At 33.9% G+C, this 25,696-nt stretch overlaps 1 protein-coding gene across 2 annotated transcripts; it reads left to right on the forward strand.

Moving 5' to 3' along the window:
* Window positions 1-596: 596 nt before the first annotated feature.
* On the forward strand, window positions 597-25,372 carry LOC144974800 (copine-8-like). Of its 2 annotated transcripts, none has more exons than XM_078918077.1 (21): window positions 597-787; window positions 5,470-5,564; window positions 7,025-7,112; window positions 7,968-8,071; window positions 8,663-8,702; window positions 8,960-9,036; window positions 9,460-9,500; window positions 10,193-10,221; window positions 11,097-11,203; window positions 12,710-12,814; window positions 14,458-14,499; window positions 15,183-15,252; window positions 15,653-15,691; window positions 16,148-16,209; window positions 16,677-16,829; window positions 17,732-17,804; window positions 18,363-18,490; window positions 18,998-19,100; window positions 20,305-20,362; window positions 21,851-21,924; window positions 22,825-25,372. In XM_078918077.1, the coding sequence occupies exons 2-21, from the start codon at window positions 5,479-5,481 to the stop codon at window positions 23,095-23,097; spliced, it is 1,752 nt and encodes a 583-aa protein (XP_078774203.1). In that variant the 5' UTR covers window positions 597-787; window positions 5,470-5,478; the 3' UTR covers window positions 23,098-25,372. The 2 variants fall into 2 exon arrangements, with proteins under 2 accessions (XP_078774203.1, XP_078774204.1); XM_078918078.1 differs by lacking the exon at window positions 597-787 and adding an exon at window positions 2,950-3,119.
* The last annotated feature ends 324 nt before the right edge of the window (window positions 25,373-25,696 follow it).

A 25,696-nucleotide genomic window follows, 5' to 3' on the forward strand; every position in this document is an offset into this window, starting at 1 on the left:
ATATGTTGGATAGAATCGGATGCTAAAAATTGGAATTTAAAATTATACTGATGACAATATGAACATATAGTTTTACAAAGCGTGTAAAACCATATTTATTGCACCTACTGCTATAAGTTAACGATGTCAGTGTCAGGCCATGAGTTTACAAAGGCCGCGGTCAAACCTGTAATATGTTGGATAGAATCGGATGCTAAAAATTGGAATTAAAAATTATACTGATGACAGTATGAACATATAGTTTTACAAAGTGTGTAAAACTATATTTATTGCACCTACTAAATTAAACAAATAAATTTAACCCGTTCATATGTTTTACTATACTATAAATCTTTGTGAACTTACTAGTACCTACTCAGTTCACGTCGCTATAAATCCAATTTTGAGTAATATCAATATCGACGTGCAAGTGTTAGTCGAACGCAATTGTGAGCTTGATTTAACATTGTTGTAATGGACAGTATTTGCAACAACAAGCTGGGATGTACACGTCTACATAATACCGTTTTGAAACTGGAGGTCACATCTTCACCAAGACACTAAAACGGAACTCTTTTATGTTTTAGCTAGACTTAGACGGTTTTACTTTCTCTTTCACACTTCACACTTCACACCTCCACTTCCTGCTAACTCAGTTTCCTTGTTTATTATTCTTGGAACATTAATCATATTATTCAAGGAATGAATGAAGCCAGAGAACATATCTAGATAAAAGCCCGAGCATTTATAAAGTACAATATCCACTAAACGTGCTCAAAGTGCTATAAAAGTTACACTTAAGTATAAGGTATGTAAGTCCTTTGCCGGAACTGAAAATTTCCAGAACCTGCCCCTCTAAAGGAAGTGTCAATTGCCAAGGAGTGAGTCCTTGGTAGTTGACGGTTCATCAATTGCCAAGGAGTCAAATTGGAACTCTTCAGCCGCATGTGGTGATTTCAGTCGGGCCTCAATCAGCTGCATGTAGTGATTTCAGTCAAGCCTCGATTTGCGCGCATACGAATCTCGAACCCCGTCACTTTCTTTTCTTTGTTGTGGAAAGGATCAAGTCCACACTTGTTGGCATTTGTTTTTAATTTTTATGTCTTTTCACGAATTCCAAGATGATTTAAAATAATATCAAACAAAAATTACTGTTGATTTCGGATTCAGCGGGGGAAAAAAAACAGAAGGACGAGGTGGCAAATCCCTGCCAAGATGTCCTAGATTAAAAAAGAAAAATAAGATTTCCTTTATTTTAAAGGAAATATACTGCACATCGTCTTAATACGGAATAATTAACGTAAAACATTTGTGCAACAAGATCAATCCGTGGCATTAATAGTAAATAGTTGATGATCTACCAACTGGCAAGGTCCGTAACAAAAAGAGGAAATATGAGAGAGAGAGAGAGAGAGAGAGAGAGAGGAGAGAGGAGGGGGGGGGGGGGGGAATGACAGAGAAATACATACACAGAGGAAAAAATGGCAGAGAGGGAAAAGAGAAAATGACAGAGAGAGAGAGAGAGTGTGTGTGTAATAGAGGAAAAAAAGAGAAAATGACACACAGAGAGAAACAAGAGTAAAAGAGAGTATTAATTAATATTAATATTATTAATACATAACATCACTCTGTGGCAATGCATCACTTCGTGACACTAAAGGTACTCCGTGGCAGTTAAAAGTACACATGCGTAGTTGATAAACTGACACGGTCCTTGGCAATTGACGATTTGACAATTGTCAAGGTCCTTGGCAATTGACGCTACCTTTACTTTTACTTTTGATTGTCTGTCATTATCCCCAGACATCTGTCTGGAAGACCTGTAAATTCTCAGTCAATTAACTGAAATCAGTCAATTCGTCAAATTCAAATATTTTTTGAAAGGAAAGAAAGAAATGAAGAAGAAAGAAAGAATTCGTGAATCGTAGTCGAATGACCGTGAAGTGATTAGGAATGTTCCACAGCGCTACGCATCTAGGCTCTACTCTAGGCACTTTGAAACTTGATAAAATTTTCAAACTCAAAATATCTTAATTTGACCCAGTCAGGGGGATGGGTCTTGAAAAAACATAAAATTTGATACCTTATTTGTTTCTCTACGACTTACGGTTCCAGAATTATTTATATTTTTCTGTTGAAATTTTTTGTCAATTTTACAGAGAGAATCTGTGATTTCACTGCTGCCTCAAAACCAGCATCTCGCGGCTATCGGGAAATTTTGAGTTTTGCAGTCAACATGGCCCACTGATTGTTTTCAGTAATTTTGTTTCAATTAAAAAATAAATGGCAAGTGTTAGGTATCATTTTAAAGGTCATAAAATAAGCTTTATTTTCATATAAATCATTTTCATGTATGAAAAGTATGGAAAAAATTAAGGATAATGAAAATGGAAAAAAAGATGAGGTTTTTGTCCAAAAAAGTGGGGTTGATGGCGGGTAAAATAAAATAATGAACGAGTGTATCAATTTTGATGAAATTCGGCAGAGATGTTTTTCAATTATTGTCTATCGATGTATGAAGTTTAATTAAAATGTATCCATAATTTAAAAAGTTCTTATAATTCAAAAATTGATAAATTTTTATTTCATTAGTTTTTTGAGAGATACAATCAGGAATTAAGAATGAAATACACCGTTAGAAAGCTTGTTTTGTGCCCTTTAAAATGATACCAAAATTAGTCACATAAGTTCACAAATAACGCCATGGTGACTAAAACAGTTAAGGGCCAAATATAATAGCTCAAGGCCAAGGGCCGTTTATATTTGCGATGGATATATTGCCAAGGCTAAGCGATGCTTCTTAGAATTGCAGTGTCTGAACACACCCCCAATGTATTTTCACACAGCCTTCGTGAAATTATCTTTTCACTTTCCAAACCTGTCGTGATCCCAATGATAGCTAATTTTAACTGAGCCGCCGAGCGATAAATTTCCCTGTTTTGTCTTAGCCAAAATTGACCACATTTACTTGGTAGAACCTAAAAGTATGAAAAAGTTTAATGCGAAAGCCGGAAGTGCGTTATGAAGAAACCTTCAATGGAAAGTTAATTGCTACAAGCACATCTCGATTGCCTGACGTTGTAAACAAACTGGTTGACCATTTCTTCACTGATGCGGGTACCTAATTATAAGAAACAATTGTAAGTAGCCTAATTAATTCCCACGTAAATTAGTTTTCTGCCATTGTTTTGCTCAAGTGAGCTTGCTGTTTACTATTCATCTCGATTCTTTGGATTTTTCTGATACGATACGAAGAGTTTCAGTGAGGTTCAGTTTCAGTCTCAGTCAATTTTTATAGAGCTCATTTACAGGTCTAGTCTGGGGATAACGAAAATTCGTTATTCCCAGACACATTTGAAACTCCGTTCTTATAAACAATTATCCACATTCCAGAATATGGAATGTTTCCAAATGCACATAGAAATAAGGAAAGTTAATAAAATATCTATAAAAACATAGAATTAACCAACATTAAATCAGTTGTTACTACATATACACAATATGCGTCGACTTCGAAGTGGGTGTCATGGCCGAATGGTTTAGTCGTCTGCCCTGGAAGTTTTACCAGAATCAACATTGTGGGTTCAAATCCTGGTTCCGCCACTTTTAAAAATTAAAACAAAAAAATTCCATCATCTTTTTACAGAACGTTGCAAGGGATAAATGTCCCATCCATCCTCCCCCCACCTCTTTTTTTTTTAAGCTCACTCTCTCTCTCTCTCTCTCTCTCTCTCTCTCTCTCTCTCTCTCTCTCTCTCTCTCTCTCTCTCTCTCTCTCTCTCTCTTTGGTTCCTTTCTAGTTTCTAGCAAATTCTCATATTCGTCCCCACTCCGATCTCAAAAGTGTCTAAAAAGAATAAATAATTAAAAAGCAAACAAACAGAAATATTCAGAGAGTGACCAAATGGTCAGATAGAGGAGAAAAAAACAAACAATAATTTTTTTTCAATATAAAAACAATTTTAAGACATTCATGCTCAGAAACGGAAGAAAAGGCCAAACAAAAAGGAGAAAAGAATAGACTCGCTCAAAAAAAAAAAAAAAGAGGTGGGGGGAGGATGGATGGGACATTTATCCCTTGCAACTTTCTGTAAAAAGAAGACGGAATTTTTAAAAAATATTTTAAAAAATGTGGCGGAACCAGGATTGGAACCCACAACGTCGATTCTGGTAAAACTTCCAGGGCAGACGACTAAACCATTTGGCCATGAAACCTACTTCGAAGTCGACGCATATTGTGTATATGTAGTAACAACTGATTTAATGTTGGTTAATTTTATGTTTTTATAGATATTTTATTAACTTTCCTCATTTCTATGTGCATTTGGAAACATTCCATATTCTGAAATGTGGATAATTGTTTAAAAGAGCGGAGTTTCAAATATGTGTCTGGGCACTGGGAATAACGAATTTTCATTATCCCCAGACAGGTGTCTGGGGATAATCACAGCGTTTACTTTTACTTTTAAATTTAAACATTTCAATTGGAAGGGCTTTCCACTGTCGTTTTTGCCCGACATTGCATGTCTGAGTCTGCCAATAATGAAGAACAATTATTGACTGTCTGGCAATAATAAAAGGCCAGGCTTTTGATTATTGAAAAAAAACCCAAAATAATCTGAAAAGGTAGAGGTTAGGGAGACCAAGATTTTGGTCTCCCTAGCCCTAGCCAAAATTGTCCAGAAAAGTGCCAGGAGACAATAGAGAATAAAAATTTTGTGGCAATGGGGCTCGAACCCACAACCTTACTGACTGATACGACAACTCTGCCTGGCTGTGAGAGGGATGCTATGCTGTCGATGCCATCCACCACTCCATTAAAGTTACCAGAGCTGCCAACCTACAGCAAAAATTGCAGAATTGTACGCATTTTCAGCGATTGTACGCTTGTACGCATTTCCCCCAAGATTGTACTCATTTTCAATGTACGATGTTATTCATATTATTACTAGCCTATTGAGAAACCTTGGTGACCAAGTGGATATTCATATATTTTTTGACCAATTATGATTTTCATGCTGGGAGGTAGAATTCTGAAAGGATTGGATTATAGTCTTGGGAACATCATTGTTGCTGCAATTGAGCTTGTGCGGTGTCACTTTATGAAAGTATACCTTACTCTTACTTTCACAATGGTTAGTTTCCGTCGATATTAGGATTGTACCCATTTTTATGAAATCTCTCCCATTTTGAGGTCCCATTGTACACATTCTAATCAGATAGGGTTGGCAGCTCTGAGTTACATCCGCCCTTACCCTTGTTTGAATTTAAATTAATCTTGATAAGTAGAGTCCTTTCCTCTTGTCTTGTGAATAATATGACAGAGACTTGATTTAAAAAAAAAAAATGACTTGTTCAACTCTCTCATTTGTCTCACAACTTAATTAGGCTTGGGTATTAGACTCACAATTCACTCTTCTGATTCTTGTTTATAGTACTAATTTACTAGATATTTCTACTTTCCATTACTTTACTTTAATCATCCCTTAGGTATCAAAGATGTCTGGCCTGGGTGCAGTAGGAGGATTTCAGGCTGGGGGTGCTGCCATTCCTTCATCCAAAGTAGAAATTAGCATCAGTTGCCGGCGAGTATACTTAACTTATTTTTTTATTTATTTATTTAGGGGTAGTGTCTTCCAAGTGAACAGTTGGCTAATGTCAATAATGCACTGAATGACAAATAATAAACAAAATTGAGCCAATACATCACATTATCCACTAAATATGCTTTAAGTGCTTTACTAGGTGTCTGCAGCCAATATCAATGCGTCACATGTAGATGAGAAATAATGCCTGTGGTTATCAAAATGTCCTTTTAATTTTGCAATATATTTTTTTTCGACAAGGACAGCACTTTTACCGGACAGGTATTCATTTTACAACTGAGTAAATTGCGAGAAATTAAGTAGAAAGCCTGTTCCAAGCACTTAACTGCTCAGTCCATAGCATGACCTGAACTAGGGACCTATTAAGATCCAAAGGCTAGTCATACTGCAATGACCTTAAAGCCACTATAATTTATCTTTGTTGCCTTTCATTACTTTTCATTATTTTCAAATTTGCAGAAAGATGTTTACCAATTGAAGTCAATCTTATATACATTATTATGGCAAACTACAAGATTTTTATTTTTTATTCAAATAAATGACTTCCAATACAATTTTTTTTTTTTTAGTTCATAACATTACTAGTATTATTTATAAGTAGAAGTGGACGTGAAGTGAAAAAAAATTATAGATAAATAGATAGCCAAATACAATAAATATTAAGATTAAAGTTTAACTATCTTCCAATGCAAGAAAAAAACAAACTTGTCAGGTTTGTTTTATTAAATTATTTCCTCTGTCATATTTTTAAGGAGGTTTAATGTAAAATCTGAGAAAAGTTATCAGTTTGTCTCAAATTTGCTGACAAGAATCTGATATATTGTTTAATTTAAAATCCCCTTTTGGGTTTCAACCAATATATATATAAATATTTCAAGTATAATTAGGAGATGAGAGTGAATGCTCGCAACAGTATTCGTAGAAGTTGAGCATAATTATACTTGAAATATTTTATAAATAGCTCCTTTTATAAAAAAAGTTTAGCACTATTATTTCATGATTTTTGTTTTTATAATTTATATATGTATATATCTATTACATACCGAGGACACAATAATAAGACTGGCTTTCAAATTTTATTTCACAAGACTAAAATGGCAGTTGATAAAAATTTTACATTAACATTTTATCCTACTTTGATAAATAATAAATCAACAAAGAGGCCTTTACCCCTTGACCTAAGTTCTGACTATTACTTTTGTTATTATTTTCTTCTTATTTTAGGATTTCAGGTTTTGGGCGAGAATAAAATAGGAGTAAAAGAGTAGCAATGTAAAAAAATCTTCTTTTGCATTATCTAGCTAAGCAAAGATGTATTTGAAATTGTTTGTATTTTTGCCAATTGCTTGTAGTTTATTAATTATAGATTAAAGGTTCATTTATCCATATGTTATCATATATTAAAGATGTCTTGACTACTCTCTAACTGTTGTTCACAGGAATCTTCGTAACATGGATTACATGTCCAAGTCTGACCCAATGTGTGTCATGTATTCAAAAGATATTAAGACAAACAAATTTATGGAGGTTTGTTATCTTTATATTTACTTATTTACTGATAGAAAAACTGTATCAATGTTATTGTAATTTTCAACATGTCATTTCCAAATCGCCAGTTAAGCACTTGACTGACCCAAAAAAAATGCTGTTAACGGCCAGGTACTCATTTTACACCTTAGTGCGGTGAGAGAATGTGAGTAAAGAGCCTTCTCCAAGGACTCAACTGTGCGCCGAGTGAGGCTCAAACCCAGGACCTTCCAATCCGAAAGCGAGTGTCAATCTAACAATTGTCATTAAATCTAAAGTCATCTTTTCCAGAAATTTTTATCCTTGGCATTTTCTTATTGATGAGTAAATTATACATTTTATTTTTTGATTCCATTTTGTTGACTGTCAATTTCATTTTGTAAAACTTGCATAGTTAGTGTGTGCGACTGTTATGTGTCTGTCTGTTTGGCTTGGTACGAGTGTGTTTATGGTTTGATAATTATATTGTAAAGTGCTTTGAGGCTTAAGCGTTTAGCGCTATATAAGAACACTTTATTATTATTATTATTATTATTATTATTATTATTATTATTATTATTATTATTATTATTATTATTATTATTATTATTATTATTATTATTATTAACATGACTTCATTCGCCAAATTCATATTATAAGTCATGAACTCCTTGCCAATGGCATTTAAAATTTTAAAAAATCTCTTATTAGGTAAATTTGGATCCCTGATATCCCTGGGCCTGTTATGTGTGGTTTCCACTGCACAAATATCAAATAAGAGTGAGGCAAATGAAGATAACAAGCCACTTATCATTTATTGTTTAAAAGACATAAAAGCTTCCATTATAACTTTTTTAAAAATTGCTTATTTTTTAGTTCGGTAGGACTGAAACTATTCAAGATAATTTGAATCCGGACTTTACTACCAAGTTTGTCATCGATTACTTCTTTGAGGAATCTCAAAAGCTAAAGTTTGAAGTGTAAGTAATTTTGCTATTATTTGTTAACTGTAAAAAAATTGTTCACAATGAAACAAACTGTTATTACAGACACCCTCATTGATGCCAGGTCTCTAGAATAATTTGGATTTTCAGTTTTTGGTTTTAAAAAAGTATTATCAGATTTTGATATTTATGGCAAACGATGTTAAGAATTTTCTACCAACTTTTGAACATTTCTTAAGTTCGTGGTCTTTGTTGTATTTCTCCCATTTTTCACTCCTAATCTTTATTAATGCTTATATTTGCAATTTGCATATGAGCAGTCAGAGCAAAATTATTTTTCTGACTCAGTGATTTTTCAATATTCATTGTACTCAAAGTGTTTGAAGATCATGTTAAAAATGAATCTCCAACCTTGTCAAAAGGGCATTTAATATGGTCTGAATCTTTTAGTTAAAAAATGCAAATTAAAAAAAAAAAAAATTACGTTATTATTAATGCATTTTTTATCCTCAGTTGTAATGTTAGATTAGAAATAGTTTAGATAAGTATTTGGCAGGGCAATGACCTTATTTCTGTGCTTATACTGTCGTACAGCGAAATAATATTGTTTTGTTTTATTTTTTACAGATACGATGTAGACTCTCGGAGCAGGAACTTAGCTGAGCATGTGAGTTTGAAAGAATGTTGTTATCAGCGGCATTGTCAATGACATCATCATCATTATCATCATCACATCATCATCATCATCATCATCATCATCATCATCATATCATCATCATCATCATCATCATCAGCAGCAGCAGAAACAATAGCAGCTTCAACACCACCCACCATTATTGGTTTTCATAATCATATTAAACACATTTTGTGTTGTTTTTCACAAACCTCTATTTTTTTTACTCTGTCTCTTATTTATTCATGCAGGATTTTATTGGATCCGTCGAGTTGACCTTAGGGGAAATTGTTGGTTCACCCGGAAGCTGCTTTGTCAGAAGTTTACAGTAAGATTTATAATACAATGCAAAATCTATTTGATTCTTGATATCTCAGTTTGCAATCTGCTCACATTGTATTTTAAAAAAAATAATTTCAATCTGATTTAATTGTGATGTAGTTTTGACTTAAATACATAATAAAAAAAAAAAAACCTTGTATTTTAGAAATACATGGCATTTATATAGTGGAATAAGTGTTTTATGATAAAATTTTAATAGTTTTGATACTGTCCATATATTGATAAGATGAAATTTTGTTCTGTACTCCAACAAAACACATTTATATCGTTTTGGTCAGGAAACTTTTAATTCAAATCTACATCGATTAAAATAATCTGCAGCTCGTGAAAAAGTCTCAAACCTGAAACTTGAAAAGTAGTTTTAAACTTTGCGTTGATTTGTATTCATCAATTGTTTATTTCAATCCAGGAATGGAAATCAAGGCACACAAGGGAATGGGCAGATTTCATGTAAGACTTTTCTTTCTTTTTAAAAAAGATATGAAATTGTATAATATTATGTATGATATGATGTCTTATGCTTGGGCATATATGCCCATCTTCAAAGGATAAATGATTAACTAATTTGAATAAATCCGCTTAGAGAGAATTGATCAAGTATGTATTGATAATGCATAATTAGCATAAAACAAATAACCTTTCATGTGGTTTGTATAGTAGGTTTTTGGTTCAAGTCCTGCTATGAATGGTGCCAAGTTGATTCTTTATTTGCATTTCCTCACCATCTGTTAAAAAAACTGTAATAGTCCTTATAAGTATCAATGACTCATCCCTACATGTTGAGTTTTGCATTTGACTTTCGGCTCCATTCAGGAGTTTTGCTTCTTAATCTTCATGTGAAGTGATCAACTCGTTAAATTTAGTATAACTTTTTATGTACATTAAAGATATGAATGAGAAACAAATAGGTGGGAAAAAAGTTGCATTGTTGTAATTCAATTTTTTATTTTAAAGAATTTTTAAAAAATGTTCTGACCGCATTAGAAAATAGAAAATAGTTATTTATCCACATCCAATTTTGAAAAAGTATATTTTCATGTCAATCAACTTTACTTGTAAGATCTTTTCATGAAATATATGACTCAAAATTTATTGAAATTCTCACTTATTTCATTTTTATTTTCATTTTTTTTCCAATGCAGTACGAGCAGAAGAGCTGTCATCATCAAAGGTAATATGATTGTAGAAGTTTTATTGAGCTGTAAGGCACATGGAGCTAGAAGTAATTCTGTTTTTGCTGCCTAAACGAACATTATCAAATGCACTCTACCCTTTGTATAGGATGCAAGTCTATGTCAAAGTACGATCTATGAGATCTAACAGGTCCAGCTACATAATCACTGCTGGGGGTACAGAGAGGACAGAAAGACGCTGGACTTTAATCCAGGATTGAAACTGGTTCCATTGCTTTTGAGGCAATCTTTCTACCAATTGAGCTATATTGACCTCATTATTATTATTGTGGATGGATGCAATTCCAATTGATCAGTGAGTAGCCAACTTGGTTTTGTATTATATGACAAGATTTTGAAGCATGGCTCTGCAAATATAAAGTGAAAAAAAAACAATTGATTTTGCACTTTTATGCAGAATTGGTAAAGTAAATAGATACTCCAGTAAACCCAGGTCGAGTATTAATAGGAATCTGATTATTGCATCTTGTCCAAGGGAGCAATAGAAGTTAATAGAGTTACCCAGCGGAACAAAAATGAAAGGCCTGGTGTGGGTTGGGATCCACTTTCCATCTTTCCCCCCCCCCCCCCCCCCTTCCCCTCTGTCTCTTCAGCTATACAGTCTAATGTATTATTACCTCTTTCCTCCCCTCCCTCCCCTAGATTTTTAGAACAATGTGAAATCAATGCATTGAAATCATATAATAGTTAAATGTATCAAATTCTGAAAACTGATTATTTTTTGAATATACTGCGATAGGCTTATGCACTTATTATATTTAGTATTATATTTATTGTTATATTATTATATTTAGATCTACTTATTTTCTTTATCATTTTTTGTTGTTGTGTGTTTTTCTTTTCACTTTTGTAGGAAATTGTCACATTTCAATTCCAAGGCAAGAATCTGGATCAGAAAAATTGGTTCTGGGGAAAATCCGACCCATTTCTTACATTTTACAGAGCAAATGAAGACAACAGGTATGCTCTATACCATGTCATTGAATGGTGTTCTGTCTTTTCTGTATCTCCATGTCTCACTGTATCTGTTTATACTCCAAAGTTTCATCTCGTAATAGTCAAGTGATATTAAGCATTGTTTGTGACCAAATGGGCTATAATGATAGCAAAACTATTGCCCCAAAAACGTGAAAACTTGAGCATTGATATTACACAATATCCATTAATCATGCTCAAAGCACTTTACAAGGGGTGCCTAGTCAACAGCAACATATAGGACGAGACATGACGCCTATTAGGTGATATTAACATTTTTTTTTCCAACAGAGAGATAGCTGTTAACAGCCAGGTACTCATTTTACACCTGAGTACGGGTAGAAAATGTGAGAAAAGAGCCTTTTTCAAGGACTTTACAAACTGCTGCTGAGAGTGGGTGTCATACCCTAGACCTTCCACTTCCAGTCGGAAGGCAATTGTCACACCACAAGACCACATAGCTGCATGCCCTTTTATTGTGTCCTTGGATAATGCACTTTACAGTCTATAAGTCTAAGATGTGATGGATGTTGTTAGAGTGCGAATACAAAAAATGTGCAAACTGGTGAATTGTACTGTTTGAACTAGAACAATGATTTTGTATGGTCTGCTGGTAGGAATGTAGATGGGGGAAGGGGAATAAATGATATATAGTGAAGAGAATAAGCAATATAGGTGGATATATTTATTTGTTTTATAGACCCTATTAAGATTAGATATTGTTGCACAATGAAGAATTATTTAACCTATTTTCTAATTTATCGTTTTATGAGGAGAAAGAATTGTTGGACAGTGTATATTTATAATTAGGTAATCATTTAAACCCTTGTTTAATTAGACATGTTTTGTAATATGTGTTGGAATTCTTACTGATAAAGTATGTCCAGTACAACATATTATTTTCATTCCTCTTTGTTTTATTCATTGATTATAATTACAGGTCAAATTGCCAGATTGGGAGTGTCACAAGAAATTAAAAGATCATTTTGCACATTTATCTGTACCTGATGTGCACTCATTTGCAGGTCTGATATCCAAATGCAATTATGTGGTTGGTTTAACATTGTTGTAGTGGACAATATTTTGTGTAGGTTTGAGAGTATTTTCATTACATTAATCAGTCCATAACAATTTTGGTTATCAGACCTGCAGATAAGTGCATGTCGTCTTGACCCCATCAGTCATCAACCAACTTTACTCCTTTGTATTCCTTCCGTCTTTAACACCAAACTTCAAAATTAGTTAAATCTGTTCGATTTGTTTAAGAGTGGAGAGCATAATATAGTCACGACAAAGTACAATGAAGAAAGAGCGACCATTTTGCCTGAGAAGACTCACTAAAGTCGAAGCTCTATGGATCTCAACATGAGCTTGGGAAGACCACAGCATTCCTGCATCTTGCTGATCTTCGGCTATATAGACATCATAAGGGGAAAGAAGAAAGAAGAATATAGACACGCTTCTTTTTATTTTGTTTTTGTTTTCCTCTAGCTACACAGCTGTGCATCGTACAGAGGTAATAAAGAACACATTGAATCCAAACTGGAAAGCCTTCATTATTCCTATGAGGAAGTTGTGCAATGGAGACTATGACAGGTAAGAATATTGGTAAAAAAAAAAAGGTCTTAAATGTTAAACTCCCTTTTCAACAAATTTTAGTCTATTGAAAGAAAGTTAGCACCGTCTTTTAGGATTTTATAGAATGACACCGCCACTTGAGATAATATCAGTGGCAGCTCATTGATTCAAATCTTTCCTGATACAAAAAGTCAATGTCTTACCACTACACCACCTGCTTGCCGTGTTGGGTAATGTAACTTTGCACATGTTCACCTGTTGGCAATGTCAGAGTCAACTCCAGTACTATCGGGTGTGTCCTAAGGTACCGTTCTGGGTCCCCTCTTGTTCCTCATCTACATCAATGATTTGCCTGAAAGATTGTCACAGAACTCAACTGAGACTATTTTGTACAGAGCAATAAGTCAGAAGGAAGATCTTGATAACCTACAGTTATGGGAAAATGACAATTTCATGTAATTTCACACACAAAAATGCTAAGTCCTGAAAACTACCAACAAAAGGAAAATAATACCTTCAAAATATACAATACACAATATCACACTAGAAGACGTCACCAAAGCAAAATATCTGGGAGTAACGATAAATAATCGCCTGACCTGGAAAGACCACATTACAAACATATGCAGAAAGGCAAACTCACCCTGGGATTCTTGAGAAGAAACCTCTTTGACTGCAAATAAAACTTAAAAGAGAAATGCTATAAACTTATGTTAGACCAACACTCGAATATAACAGTACGGTAGGGGATCCCTATTACTCCTCCGAAATTAAGGAAAGAGAATCCATCCAACAGAGCTATAAAATTTGTTCAACAAAATCCTAGAAACGAATCAAAGCCATATATGTCACCCCATTTGGAACCATTGAAGGAAAGGGGAGAGAAGAATAAACTGAATGTATTTTACAAATGCCAGAAAGAACAGGTGAGGTTGCCATTACAGGGCCTCCAACTGAACAAGAGGAAACCTGGCAACTTTATGTTGCCACAATCTAGAGTGGACTGCCATCTTTACTCGTTTCTGCCCTCAACTATATGATTGAGTACTGGAACAACTTGGATAGCTCTTTATAAAACAATTGTGAATGCTGAGCTGATGAATCTTCCACGAGGAAGTTTCAGCTTGAAGAGGAAGAAGTAGAAGAGGAAGTGTGTACTGTGACATTCTCCTTTGGTTGGAGATGATATAGGTTTGAATCCAGATCCAGGTGGATCTTCTTATTCCCCCCCCCCCCCCCCCCCCCCAGTGATCTTAGATTTTTTAAAGATTTATCTATACATGTTTCAACCTTTTGGTTTTGGATTTCTCAAACTGAATTGAAGATAGTTCTAGTAGTTATTGGGTATCTGGGACTGTTAGACCTGGTGGAGTGTACTTTGTCACAGACTGACGACCTAACCAAAGGGTAGCAAGCAATTGTTACTCTGTTTAAAACTACAGAAACTGGAGTAAACTGTGGCTCCACGGTTATTTAGAACTACTTTATTTATGTGGGCCTAATGGTTCTGAAGTACTTTTATTTTTTTTGGTAACATGCTCTCACCATCTCTCTTACTTCATCTTTTGATGAAATAGATGTAATTAGAGGTTATACTTAAGCCTCGTTTGTAAAGGGTTAATAGTATATTATTTTTAATAATATTTTACTTATTTCCACAGATCCATCAAAGTTGAATGCCATGATTGGGAATCCAGTGGCGAGTAAGTGTGCTGTCTGAGTTGAGTCTCAATAGTGTTTCAGTGATATAAACAACAAAATTGTTTTATTTGTTTGTCAGAGCATCTTAAAACATTATATTCAAATAATTGAGTAATGTAAATGTTGCTGCTCGAAGCTCGAAGAAATAAATAACAATGTGAAATTGAATGTAAGCTTCAATTTAATAAACGAAAACTGATAAAAATAAAATGGATGTTTCAAGTTTCCCCTTTATCAACAAAACAGGATGAATGAAACATGACAGACTAATGAGATAATGTGGTAGTGGCGTTGTTAAGATGAATAAACAAAAACATTGATGGACATTATCACATTATCTCATTTGTCTGTAGTATTCCATTCATCCTGTTTTGTTGATAAAGGGGAAACCCGTAACATCCATTTTATCTGTTTTCATCTATTAAATTGAATCTTACATTCAATTTCACATTGTTATTTATCTAAATAATAAAACATTGATAGTAACTTGAGTAGAGGTCAGTGTGCTTTCAAAAAAACAAAACAAAAAACAAGTGATAAGAAATTCGAAATCTTTTGCCTTCTCCCAGCTACATTTATTATTGTTTATCATCATCATCATCCTCGTTGTCATCGTCGTCGTATCATCATCATTATCATCACCAGGATCATTAAATATCATTTTCATCATGTTTTGGTTTTACAGCCATATTCCTATTGGAGAATTTACAACAAATGTTAGGGAGCTGAGCTCTGGATCCAACAAAGTGTTTGAGGTATGTATGGTCCGTTGTATTTAAGATCATTTAGATAGTGAAACGTTTCAGTACAAATCTTTTTTTAATTTTTTTTTTGTCAACAGCAGTTGACGACTACTAATTGTCATTGAATACCTAGCTGTCAGCATAATGTAATTTTTTTTCTTTCTTTATTGAAATGTTTTAAAAAGTTATGATTTATTTTTAAAATTTTTTGGCGATGATTTATTATTTTCTTTGTGAATTTAGCATTATAAAATCACATGTGAGATCATTGAATTTTGAAGGGATAGTTTATAAAAAAGAATATATTCTATTTTTAAACATTTCCTCGCCACTCCCGATATTATTGCTGCTTTGAAAAAAACAAAATGATTTGATTGCAAAGTAAAATTCACGTGATCTTTCTTCGAAACAGATTTTCAATCCAAAAAAGAAAAAGAAGAAAGCGGGAGAGGTATGTGATTACTTTTTTTTTTTTTTCCCACTTGATATTTAGAACAATGAAATTCAAAATGAATTGAACAAGTTTGTTCACTATCGGATAACTGTATTTTTAAAATAAGGTAGAAAAACCAAACAAACAAATGCACATCATGTTCAGTTGAATTGTCACAATTCTAGGAATTCACTTACAAATTGAAATAACCTGCAAATGTGTGTGTAACTTTAACCTTAACTGCTATAAGAATGAGATTAGAACTATCCATCTTTCTGGTTAGATAAAATTGACAACAACCTGTCGTTTGAATTCATTTACATTCTTAGTGTAGGGGAGAACATAAACAACAATCTTTTTGACAAGTGCTGCAATAACCCAAGTGTTGTAATTGTCAGAAAACTTGTGAAGACATACAAATCAAGAGTAGTGCGATGATTTATCATTGATTTCCTATGTTTTATTCCCCACAAGATCCATTTGATGAGATGCCACATAGAAGAAGAGGCAAGTTTTCTTGATTATATCAAGGGCGGGTAAGTAATGAATAATTTATGATATTCTGCAATTTTGTTCCCACTATTTTTTACAAGAAATGATACATCATATTTGTAAAATCCCTTAGAAACATCTACCTGAATAGAAAATTGCATTACTTTATTCTCAACTAATAGTCAGTATCTTTTTAAATAGTAGCTGTCAAGATCGTTCGAGCCTATAGATTTTCTTCTTGACTGGTAAGTGCAAAACGTGTATCATTGCAGATTCGGGAGGTGCATTTATCGTAAAATCAAAGCAAAATCATTAGCCTGTTAGACTTGTACTCGACTTGGTGGAGTCATGCTAATAAAATTGTTGCATGCAAACAGTTTGCCTCATTTTATAAGTTTTTAATCTAAGTGAGTATTTTTCTATGAGAATAAAGAAATGAATATCTGCCGCAACTCTATAAAAAAGATGATGATTATGATTTCAAATTTCATTTTCTCATCCCGTTACTCAGTATGCAGATGAATTTCACTGTGGCCATAGACTTCACAGCTTCCAACGGGAATCCCCAAAACCCATCCTCACTGCATTACTACAATCCTTACCAGATGAACCAATACGCCTCTGCTATCACCAGTGTGGGAGAAATTATCCAAGATTATGACAGGTGAGTTGGGGAATTTATATAAAAAAGGTGTGTGGCTATGTGGTCTAGTGGTATGACACTCCCTTTCGGAACGGAAGGTCCTGGATTTGAGCCTTGCTCGGCACATAGTTGAGTCTTTGGAGAAGGCTCTTTACTCACATTCTCTCACCGTACTCGGCTGTAAAATGAGTACCTGGCTGTTAAAAGTGTTGTCTCTGTCCGAAAAAAATTGTAATATCGCCTAACAGACGTCATGTCTCGTACTAAGTGTTAAGTGTTGCTGTTGGCTAGGGACCCCTTTTAAAATGCTTTGAGCACGTTTAGTGGATATTGTGCTATATAAAAGCTCAATTTAAAAAAAAAGAAATTGATTGACAAAGAATTGATATCATTAAGATATGAATTTGCTTAATGTCAATGTTTGTCATAATCAAAAACAAATGTGATATATTGATTTATTAAGATTTGTTCAATGTTATGTCTGTATAAAGAATTGGAAGGATATTATCCTGGTTAGCCTTTAAGAAGATAAAGTAAGAAAAGATAAGAAATAATTTATCTTCATCTTTATGTTAAGGCAGCCAATTCTGTCTTGCCTGTGGTTATTGCTGCTCTTAGCTGTATAACCTAATAATGGTTTTGAATGCATCTTAGCTTGGGATTAGATACAATCTTGCCAGGGTTATTCTCTTAGGAAAAGATGTCGTCTATCTGTCTATGTCTTTGATGAGAGGATAATCTGGCCTAAAGAAGAACAACTCGATTAAGTGTATTGTGATGTCCCTGTAATATCCCTGATCTCCCTACTTTCTAGTTATTTTTCTGATTTTTGTTAATTTTACACAATAAAAATTATTATCTTGGTCGTCGTTGTCATCATCATGCTCATCATCATCATCCATTTGCTTTATTCCTTTTGCTAGTGACAAAATGTACCCTGCCTTGGGTTTTGGTGCCAGAATGCCCGATGGAACTGTTTCACATGAGTTTGCTTTGGTGAGTTGCACAAAAATGGAATTAAAAAATGTTTTTAATTCAATTCTCTCAATTTAAAGCATGTTCATGTATCACAAGGTACAAGATACATTTGATTCTTAGGCAAAATTTTCTGACTATAAATTTCGACAACTCAAACATTGACATTTAAAGCTTTGCTTTCACAACAATTGAATGATATTATTTACTTTGCGCATTCTGAATGAAATCCAAAATAAAATAATTTCAGCAATTGTTTGTAAAGTTAAAGGAAAAAGAGCATTTTGATGCTGCTTTGCCAACAAGGTAAAAGGAAATTAAGGAGGACAAAACACAAACAATGAAACAATCAACTGACCCATCTGCCATTTCTTAGCATGCCTGTTTAACAATGGTAACCGCATTCATTGTCGGTTTTTGTCCTTTAAAAAATGTTTTTATTCAAGCCTGTTGATTTTTTAAGAAGTGTCACTATAGAAAAAGCAAAAAAACAAAAACAAAAACAAACAAAAACAACAAACAAACAATCTTATAACCAATGATATTAAAAGATTATATTTTGTGTATTTTCCAATCCAGAATTTTCAGCCCACCAATCCTTTCTGCTCGGGTATAGATGGCATTCTCGCTGCTTATTATCATTCAATTCAGTGTGTGCAATTGTATGGCCCGACAAACTTTAGTCCTGTCATTAGACACGTGTCCAGGTGAGGTATCAATTTTAATTTTAATGAGAGTCGGCAGAAGGCAAATTTATGAGCCTTATTTTGATTGAATGAGGAGCGAGGATGATTGTCTTACTGGTCATGGTATTAGAACGTTGGATTTGTAGAGATATCCTAATTATGATGATTCAGAGATATTCAAATTTGCATTGTTCTTTCTATGTATAATGGTATGTTAATGTCTTTATTTTTAGTTGTTAAGATTGGCAATAAATTGAGTTTGTCTATATCGGTAAGAGAGGAGGAGGTGAGGTTAGTTTTATTTTGATTTGGTTTCTAAAGAAATGTGTTGATGTCATAACAGAAAAACGATAGGGAATGAAAAGAGAGAGAAAAAAAAAAGGAAATTGATGTAAAAGTATATTAACTATATATACTATGAGCACCATAATTCTTATGCCATGTTTAAAGAGTCTCGATTAAAATTTTTAATCACATTGGATTTTGTATTGTTGATTATCTTTTTTTTTTTTTTTTTTTCTTCTTCAGGTTTGCTCAGCAAGTACGGGATGGGTCTGAATATTTTGTCTTGTTGATAATCACAGATGGAATCATCACCGACATGCAAGAAACCAAAACAGCCATTGTAGATGTGAGGGTTTTTTTTCGTTTGTTTTGGTTGCATTCCTTGTAATTTGTTAAGTTTGTTCCACACAGGATTTGTATCAAACTTAAGTAAAGGGACTTCGTTTTCTAAGTCAGTTAAGACATTTAAAAAAAAATCAAAGTAACTAGAAATGAGAACAAAATCAAGGATTCATATCCATTCAACAATTACAGTTGTCTATCATTACTGGGTTGCCTTCCTTGTGCCATCAAGTTAAAAGGTGACACTTTGCTATGGAAAATCGCTGCACAATTAAATGTATGTAGTAATCACTAACTAAATATAGATAGAATGCGCTTGGCCAAGGAGTTCACAACATTGCCATCCGGAAGTATAACGGACCAACACACAAACTCTGTGTAACCATGAACTTTTATAGTCTGGTTAATACAGTTTAGTGAGAACAACTCACAAATGCGGATGGCAAAAACAATAACAAAGGCCTGAGTGACGTCATCGGCATACTATCTATAGAGTTACTTGGGCTTCCAGGGATTACTTGGGCCACTTTTCTTGAAAAAGATGAGTGCACTCAAAGACTTATCATCAAATTCTAACTATTTTTAGTAATATTTTCACTCTTATAAGATTTTGACAAAAACAAAACAGTTTTTGGGTACGCTAATCATTTTCAAGTAAAGTGGTCCAAGTAATTCCATAATATGATATGCAAAATGTTTGTTTGAGATGAATATGCCGAAGATATGCAAACCTTTTTTTATAAACAAACACAGTAAAAGGGGCAGCATGGTTCAGCAGTATGGTATTTGCTTTGTACCCGAAAGATACTGAGTTATAATTACCTGCTTTGCTGTTTGACCTTGCACAAGTCACCTCATGTAGCTGTGCTGTGGCTTCTGCCTGGGTTATTCCAATCTCCCCTTGGAACAGAATACACATTTTTCCATGAATGAAGGGAACTTTATTTATTTTTATATTATATTTTAAAATTGGTTACTTATTTACATTTCTGATAACCCAAATTATTATGGGCTCATCATTGTTGTAATGGAAATACTCTCAAACCAACACAAAATATTGTCCATTACAACAATGTTAAAAACAAGCCAATAATTACGTTCAGTTATCAGACCTGCTAGTATTTGCATGAAGAGTTAAAAACATCAAATTATCGAACAGTATAAGCAAATATCAAAGATATCTCTCTTTTTCCCATTTATATCCCCAGGCATCTACTTTACCAATGTCAATCATTATAGTTGGAGTTGGAACTGCCGATTTTGCAGGTTAGTGGATGATCAACAAATTAGGGAGCGGGTACCAGTGTAAGACAAAGTTCTGAAAAGTGTATATGAAACAGTGTCAGACAAAGCAAGAGAGAAAAATTCAGGGAAAAAAACCATCCCCAAAAAATAAGGCTTACTCGACTAAACTAGATTCTGAATAAAAATGTATATGAAACAGCGCCGAAGCAAGAAAGAAAAATACAGGGGAAAAAAACATTCCAAAAAAATCAGGCTTCCTCGACTAAAATAAGTTCTGAAAATGTGTGTATGAAACAGCGTCAAAGCAAGAAAGAAAAATACAGCAAAAAGAAAACCATCCCAAAGAATCACCTTCCTCTTTGTCTGGCACTGTCTCATACAGACTTCTTCAGATTAGTGTACGAGATATGACTGAGGACTGCTTTCACATTAGTTTTTTAAGATTGCTAAATATAATGAATAAAACCATATTTTTGTAGATTGTACAGTTTTTAATGTGCACATCATTACTCAGCAGGCTATTAATGTGACTCACTGTCCAGCTGTGGTGTACACTTTTCTAAAAGTTGAATTTTTAGTCTCAATTGGATAGTAATATCATTATGGACATTTATTCACTGGACTTTCCCAAAACATTTTGAACTCATTTGTTCACTTATTATCACTTTTATAAAAAAGTCCAAGCTAAGTTTTGTTCAGTTGGCAACGTCACTGTTTTATGTTAAACCTCATAATCTTATAAATTGAATGGTCTTTAAAGAAAAAAAAAGTCACTGAATTCTAATTTGGGGGTTTCGATAGCTCAGTTTGTTGAGTGCTAGCTTCACATGCAAAGGGACTGAGATCAATCCCGGGTGAAGTTGAATTTTTATCGGACCCCCCCCCCCCCACTGACCACATAGCAGTGATTGGTAGCTAGGTCTGTAAGATTTGATGGAAATACTACTTTGCAATAGACTAGTGTCCTGTTCAAATGGTAGCAAGCAATTGCTATTGTTCGTTTCATACTGTAGAACCTGGGATATACTCAGGCTCAATGGGCCTAATGGGTCTAAAGTGCTATCCTTTTTCTTTTACTTAATATATAATGTCAATAAGATAATGTCAAAACATTTTAACAATGCAGGATAACTTACATATCCTTAAAACGACCACTTATGAAATTTGATGTCATTAAGAAAAATATAAAATCCCATGCTTTTGTTTGTGAATGTAATTTTCATAGCTGTAATAATTTTGACTCTAAATAAATTAGACAAAATACTAAGATACTATGCATATCTATGAAATTGTGTTGCCCCAAAGTGTGCAATTGGGATTAAGTCTCTTGATCAAGTAAAAAAAAAAAAAAGGTGTTGACAGCCTTGCTTTAATCGGGTCTCCCTAGTTTATTCATGGGCCATCCACCAAAAAATGTCAATGTTATTGATGATAATGATGAAGGTGGTAGTTTTAATGATGATGGTAATGATGTCAATGATGATAATGGTTATCCTTTTTGCATTTCAGCAATGGATGAATTGGATGGTGATGAGGAAAGGTTGTCAAGTCGTGGCCGTTATGCTGAGCGGGACATTGTACAGGTGAATTGAATATTAAAATGAAACAGTAAAATATATGGCTGATGCTATGCACCAAGTATTAGAGGCCTCAATAGCTCAATATGTCGAGCACTATTTTCACAAGCAAAGGTTACCAGTCAAGTAGCAATCAAGTTTTTAAATGCTTTTTTTTTTCTCCTTTGCTCCTTTTTGTATTTATTATAGTTATTTTTGTACAATACGTTTTAGATAGAAAAAAGTGTTCTAACAGGCTAACTAGATCTAAGTAGACGTGAATAACCTGGTGTATCACCCCCCCCCCCTCCCCCAACTGATTTCTGACTGCTAACATTGAATATGTAGGTCAGTTTAACTTTGCAATATGGTGGAATATAGCAGCAACGTATTCACAGGTTAACAAATAAGTGTTAGTATTCATACCTCTGAATCCAGGGAACCACAGGCTCCGTAGACATTTGCGAGATTAAACCTTTACTGGCAGCAGGGTTTAAGAATACCTATTGTAACATCGGATCAGATCTTACTGATTTTTTTCGAGGTATTAGCAATAGTGAATCGGTTTTTGCAGCTTAGGTTGTATCGTTGTAATTGCAGTCTTGGTGAAAATGATTTGGTCAGTTGTTGTATCGGGTAAATAATGAGAGAAGTTCAACTACTTAAAAGTAGAATAAAAATTAAATTCCCTTTATCCATCCCTTTGGGAAAATTTTTCTTAAGAGTCAAAGAAATACTGAAACAGCCGGAAAATAAGCTAGGGCGAGGTGACTTGCTTATGGTCACAGAGTGCAATGGATTAGTTAACCCTAGGATATGAAGGGGAGACCATCCATCTGAGCCACCCTGCCCCTAATATTTTGAATAGTCTCTTTGTCTTTGTCTAAGGGTTAAAGACTAATACACGTCATTATTCTTATTCCACAGTTTGTTCCATACAACAAGTTTCTATCTGCCAACATGCAAGTTGCTCAAGCATACCTGGCTAAAGAGGTTTTAGCGGAGGTACCTGACCAAGTCATGGCCTACATGAAACGATATGGCATCAAACCTAGACCCCCAGCTGCTGCCAATATTATGCCACCACGACCACCAACATCACAACATGCCAATAATTCTACTGCACATCATATCCCACCACAGCCTCACGCAACTGCCCCTCCCCCACCATACAGCAAGGCACCATATCCCACGCAGTGAAAGTTAGATTGTGGCAAATATTTTTTTGTTTTGTTTTTCATTATTTAGTTTCTAGGAATGTAAAATTGTAAAGACTGAAAATGTATATCGATTATTACAGAGGATAAAGTCTTTTTTTTTTAGAAATTCAGTCAAAATATAGTTTTACCTTCCCTACAGTATTTGATATTTAAGCCAGTTGTCAGAAATCCACCCATACCAAGACAAACAAACCATGGATACATTTTATGATGGTTTTTAATTAGGGAATGCAAACGGCACTAATTTTTGTTGATTTGGAAAACTGCTGAAATTTTATATTTTAAAGAGTAAATTGATGATTGTATCCAAATCTGGCCCTTGTAATTTAGTTTTATAATTTTAAAAGTATGGATTTTTAGTAAAAAGTCTGGTTAAAATTCATGTCAATTTCTGATTTATTTATATATTTTTAAAATTATTTATTTTCCTTTGAAGGTAGGTGCTAAATCTCTAATTCACCCCACGGTTAATTTGCTCAAGAGGATTTTCTCCAACAGGCTTTAAACTTGCATCATCAGAACAGCAACACTGTTGTCACGCCTAAGATGCGAATTATGTTTTCTATTCTCTGGAGAAAGGGATTGTAACCTTGCTCATAAAAAAAAATATAACTGAGAAGAAAAGAAAGGGATTTACCATTGATTTCATTTTAATTTATTTCATCTAGCATTGGTAATGTGGTCAGGTGTTCCACTTTCGCTCTGAAATTTGACAACAATTTGACACAGATAGTGAAACTTTTTAAAAGTCTCTCCTCTGTTTTGCCAATGCCTCAATTTGTTGCAAACATACATGAGAAAATCCCATAGTGGGCAGAGAGAAACATACTTTGTTTTCCATCCCCCTATATCTGTTTTCCAAATTGCTTTCTGTCTTTGTCTTGGAATGAGATTACTTGGTTTTGTCCGGGCCCTGGCCAGATGCATTTGCTGAGAGTAAAACAGTCAAGTATATAGATATATTTAGGAGATGATATTATTTTCCTTGTAAATCATCTCTCTGTAATGCACTGTATTATGTTTTATTTACATATTATATATTATATAACATTTGAGTATTCCTCTTAGTTTAATAGGGACCTGTGCTTGGTTCTGGATGAGACTTTTTGGTACATTGATAGGGTGCTCTTGGAATCTACATGTTTCCTATTTGAACCAATTCCCCTTTGTCTTACATTTTCTTGGATGCTTAAATTGTAATGCTAGAACTTATTACTATTCCACTTTCTTCCTTTTTACCGGTTGTGATATGACCGTAATGTGTTGCAAGCGCCGTAAAACCCTTAAAAACAAACAATACATGAGAAAAAGTCAAGTTTTCATATAATATGTGAAAAGTATTTCCATGAATATAAGTGAGAGTGAGAGAGATTAACCTTCATACTTTTCCATTAAATTACATCAAACTGATAAAAAAATGAAACTACACATTTTACTGCTCTAAGATGCATTGTGTTGATTTAAATTATCAAAAATTTGTTGATTACGTTTTCTCATTCTCAAGCATTATTTTGTTCCTTGAATAAATCTCTTATAATGTAATTGAATTTTAAAATGTTAGTTGTTGATCACCACCAGCGATTACTGAATATAAATATTGAAAGTGTTATGAAAAAATAATAATTTAATGACACTGCATTGGTAGCGCATTTCATGATTTAGGATTTAGAATGCTACTCTTCTGTGTTCAAGCCAGAGACTGCCCAGGATGTTATTTATTGAGTTGTGTCAGTTTTAAAATATATAAAAATATGTTGTATTTAGGCTATAAAGATAGAAATAGCAGGTATTGGTATCAGCATACAGAAAGAAAAGATCAAGAGAATGTTGTCGGAAATTCAAGGCACTTGTTTCATATGAAAGGGACTAGTATTGATCATGGGTGCAGCTGGGATTTTTTCAGCAGAGATTAGGTAGTTGAATATGGCAGTTCTTGTGGAAAGTAATTGTGATAGAGTAGCATCCTATATATAAAGGGTAGCAAGCAATTTGTTATGTCTATTTAACTCTACAGAAATGGGGATAAACTCTTATACTAAAGGCATTATGGCTCTGAGGGATTATAGAATTAGAGCCCACATCAGGGAAAGAGAAACAAAGTTTGAATAGCTGATATCAGAAATGCTGCTATAACAATGATTGATTTTATAATTATTTTGCAGGTTGTGATGTTAGAATGTGAGTTTTCTTATTGAAGCGATAATGTCTGAAAAGCTTCCTTTATATGAAAATGTATTAAAATTGCATTTGTTCAATGCTTATCCCTTGTTTTATTACTTATAATCACTTAGGAATATTGATTCCTCCTTGTGGGCAGCATACATTTTGGATTGTGGTAAGGATAAAAAGGCTATCCCATGATTTTTTGAAACTCATAGGTTCATTTTCTCTCATCATTTTCAAAGCTGTCCAAGCCAAGTTTCATTCTGCTTACAGTGTCAGTATCTCATGTTAACCACTGTCATCTTAAAAAATGAGTGAGCCTGACCTCCCAAGGTAGTCAGAGAGGTCACGTTGTGTCTTCTTTCCCGTATATTTGTTTTCCCTTTCCAATATTGCTCTCAGTCTTTGTTCTGGGT

Source organism: Berghia stephanieae, chromosome 6, assembly GCF_034508935.2.
Source record: "Berghia stephanieae isolate SIO BIC M18660-M18661 chromosome 6, UCSD_Bste_1.3, whole genome shotgun sequence".
Taxonomy (NCBI): Eukaryota; Metazoa; Mollusca; class Gastropoda; order Nudibranchia; family Aeolidiidae; genus Berghia; species Berghia stephanieae.

Coding starts and splice junctions, on each gene's coding strand:
- LOC144974800 (XM_078918077.1), top strand. CDS start 5,479: ATGTCTGGCCTGGGTGCAGTAGGAGGATTTCAGGCTGGGGGTGCTGCC. Junction 8,072..8,662: donor CAAAAGCTAAAGTTTGAAGT/GTAAGTAATTTT, acceptor TATTTTTTACAG/ATACGATGTAGACTCTCGGA. Junction 20,363..21,850: donor TGGAACTGCCGATTTTGCAG/GTTAGTGGATGA, acceptor TTTGCATTTCAG/CAATGGATGAATTGGATGGT.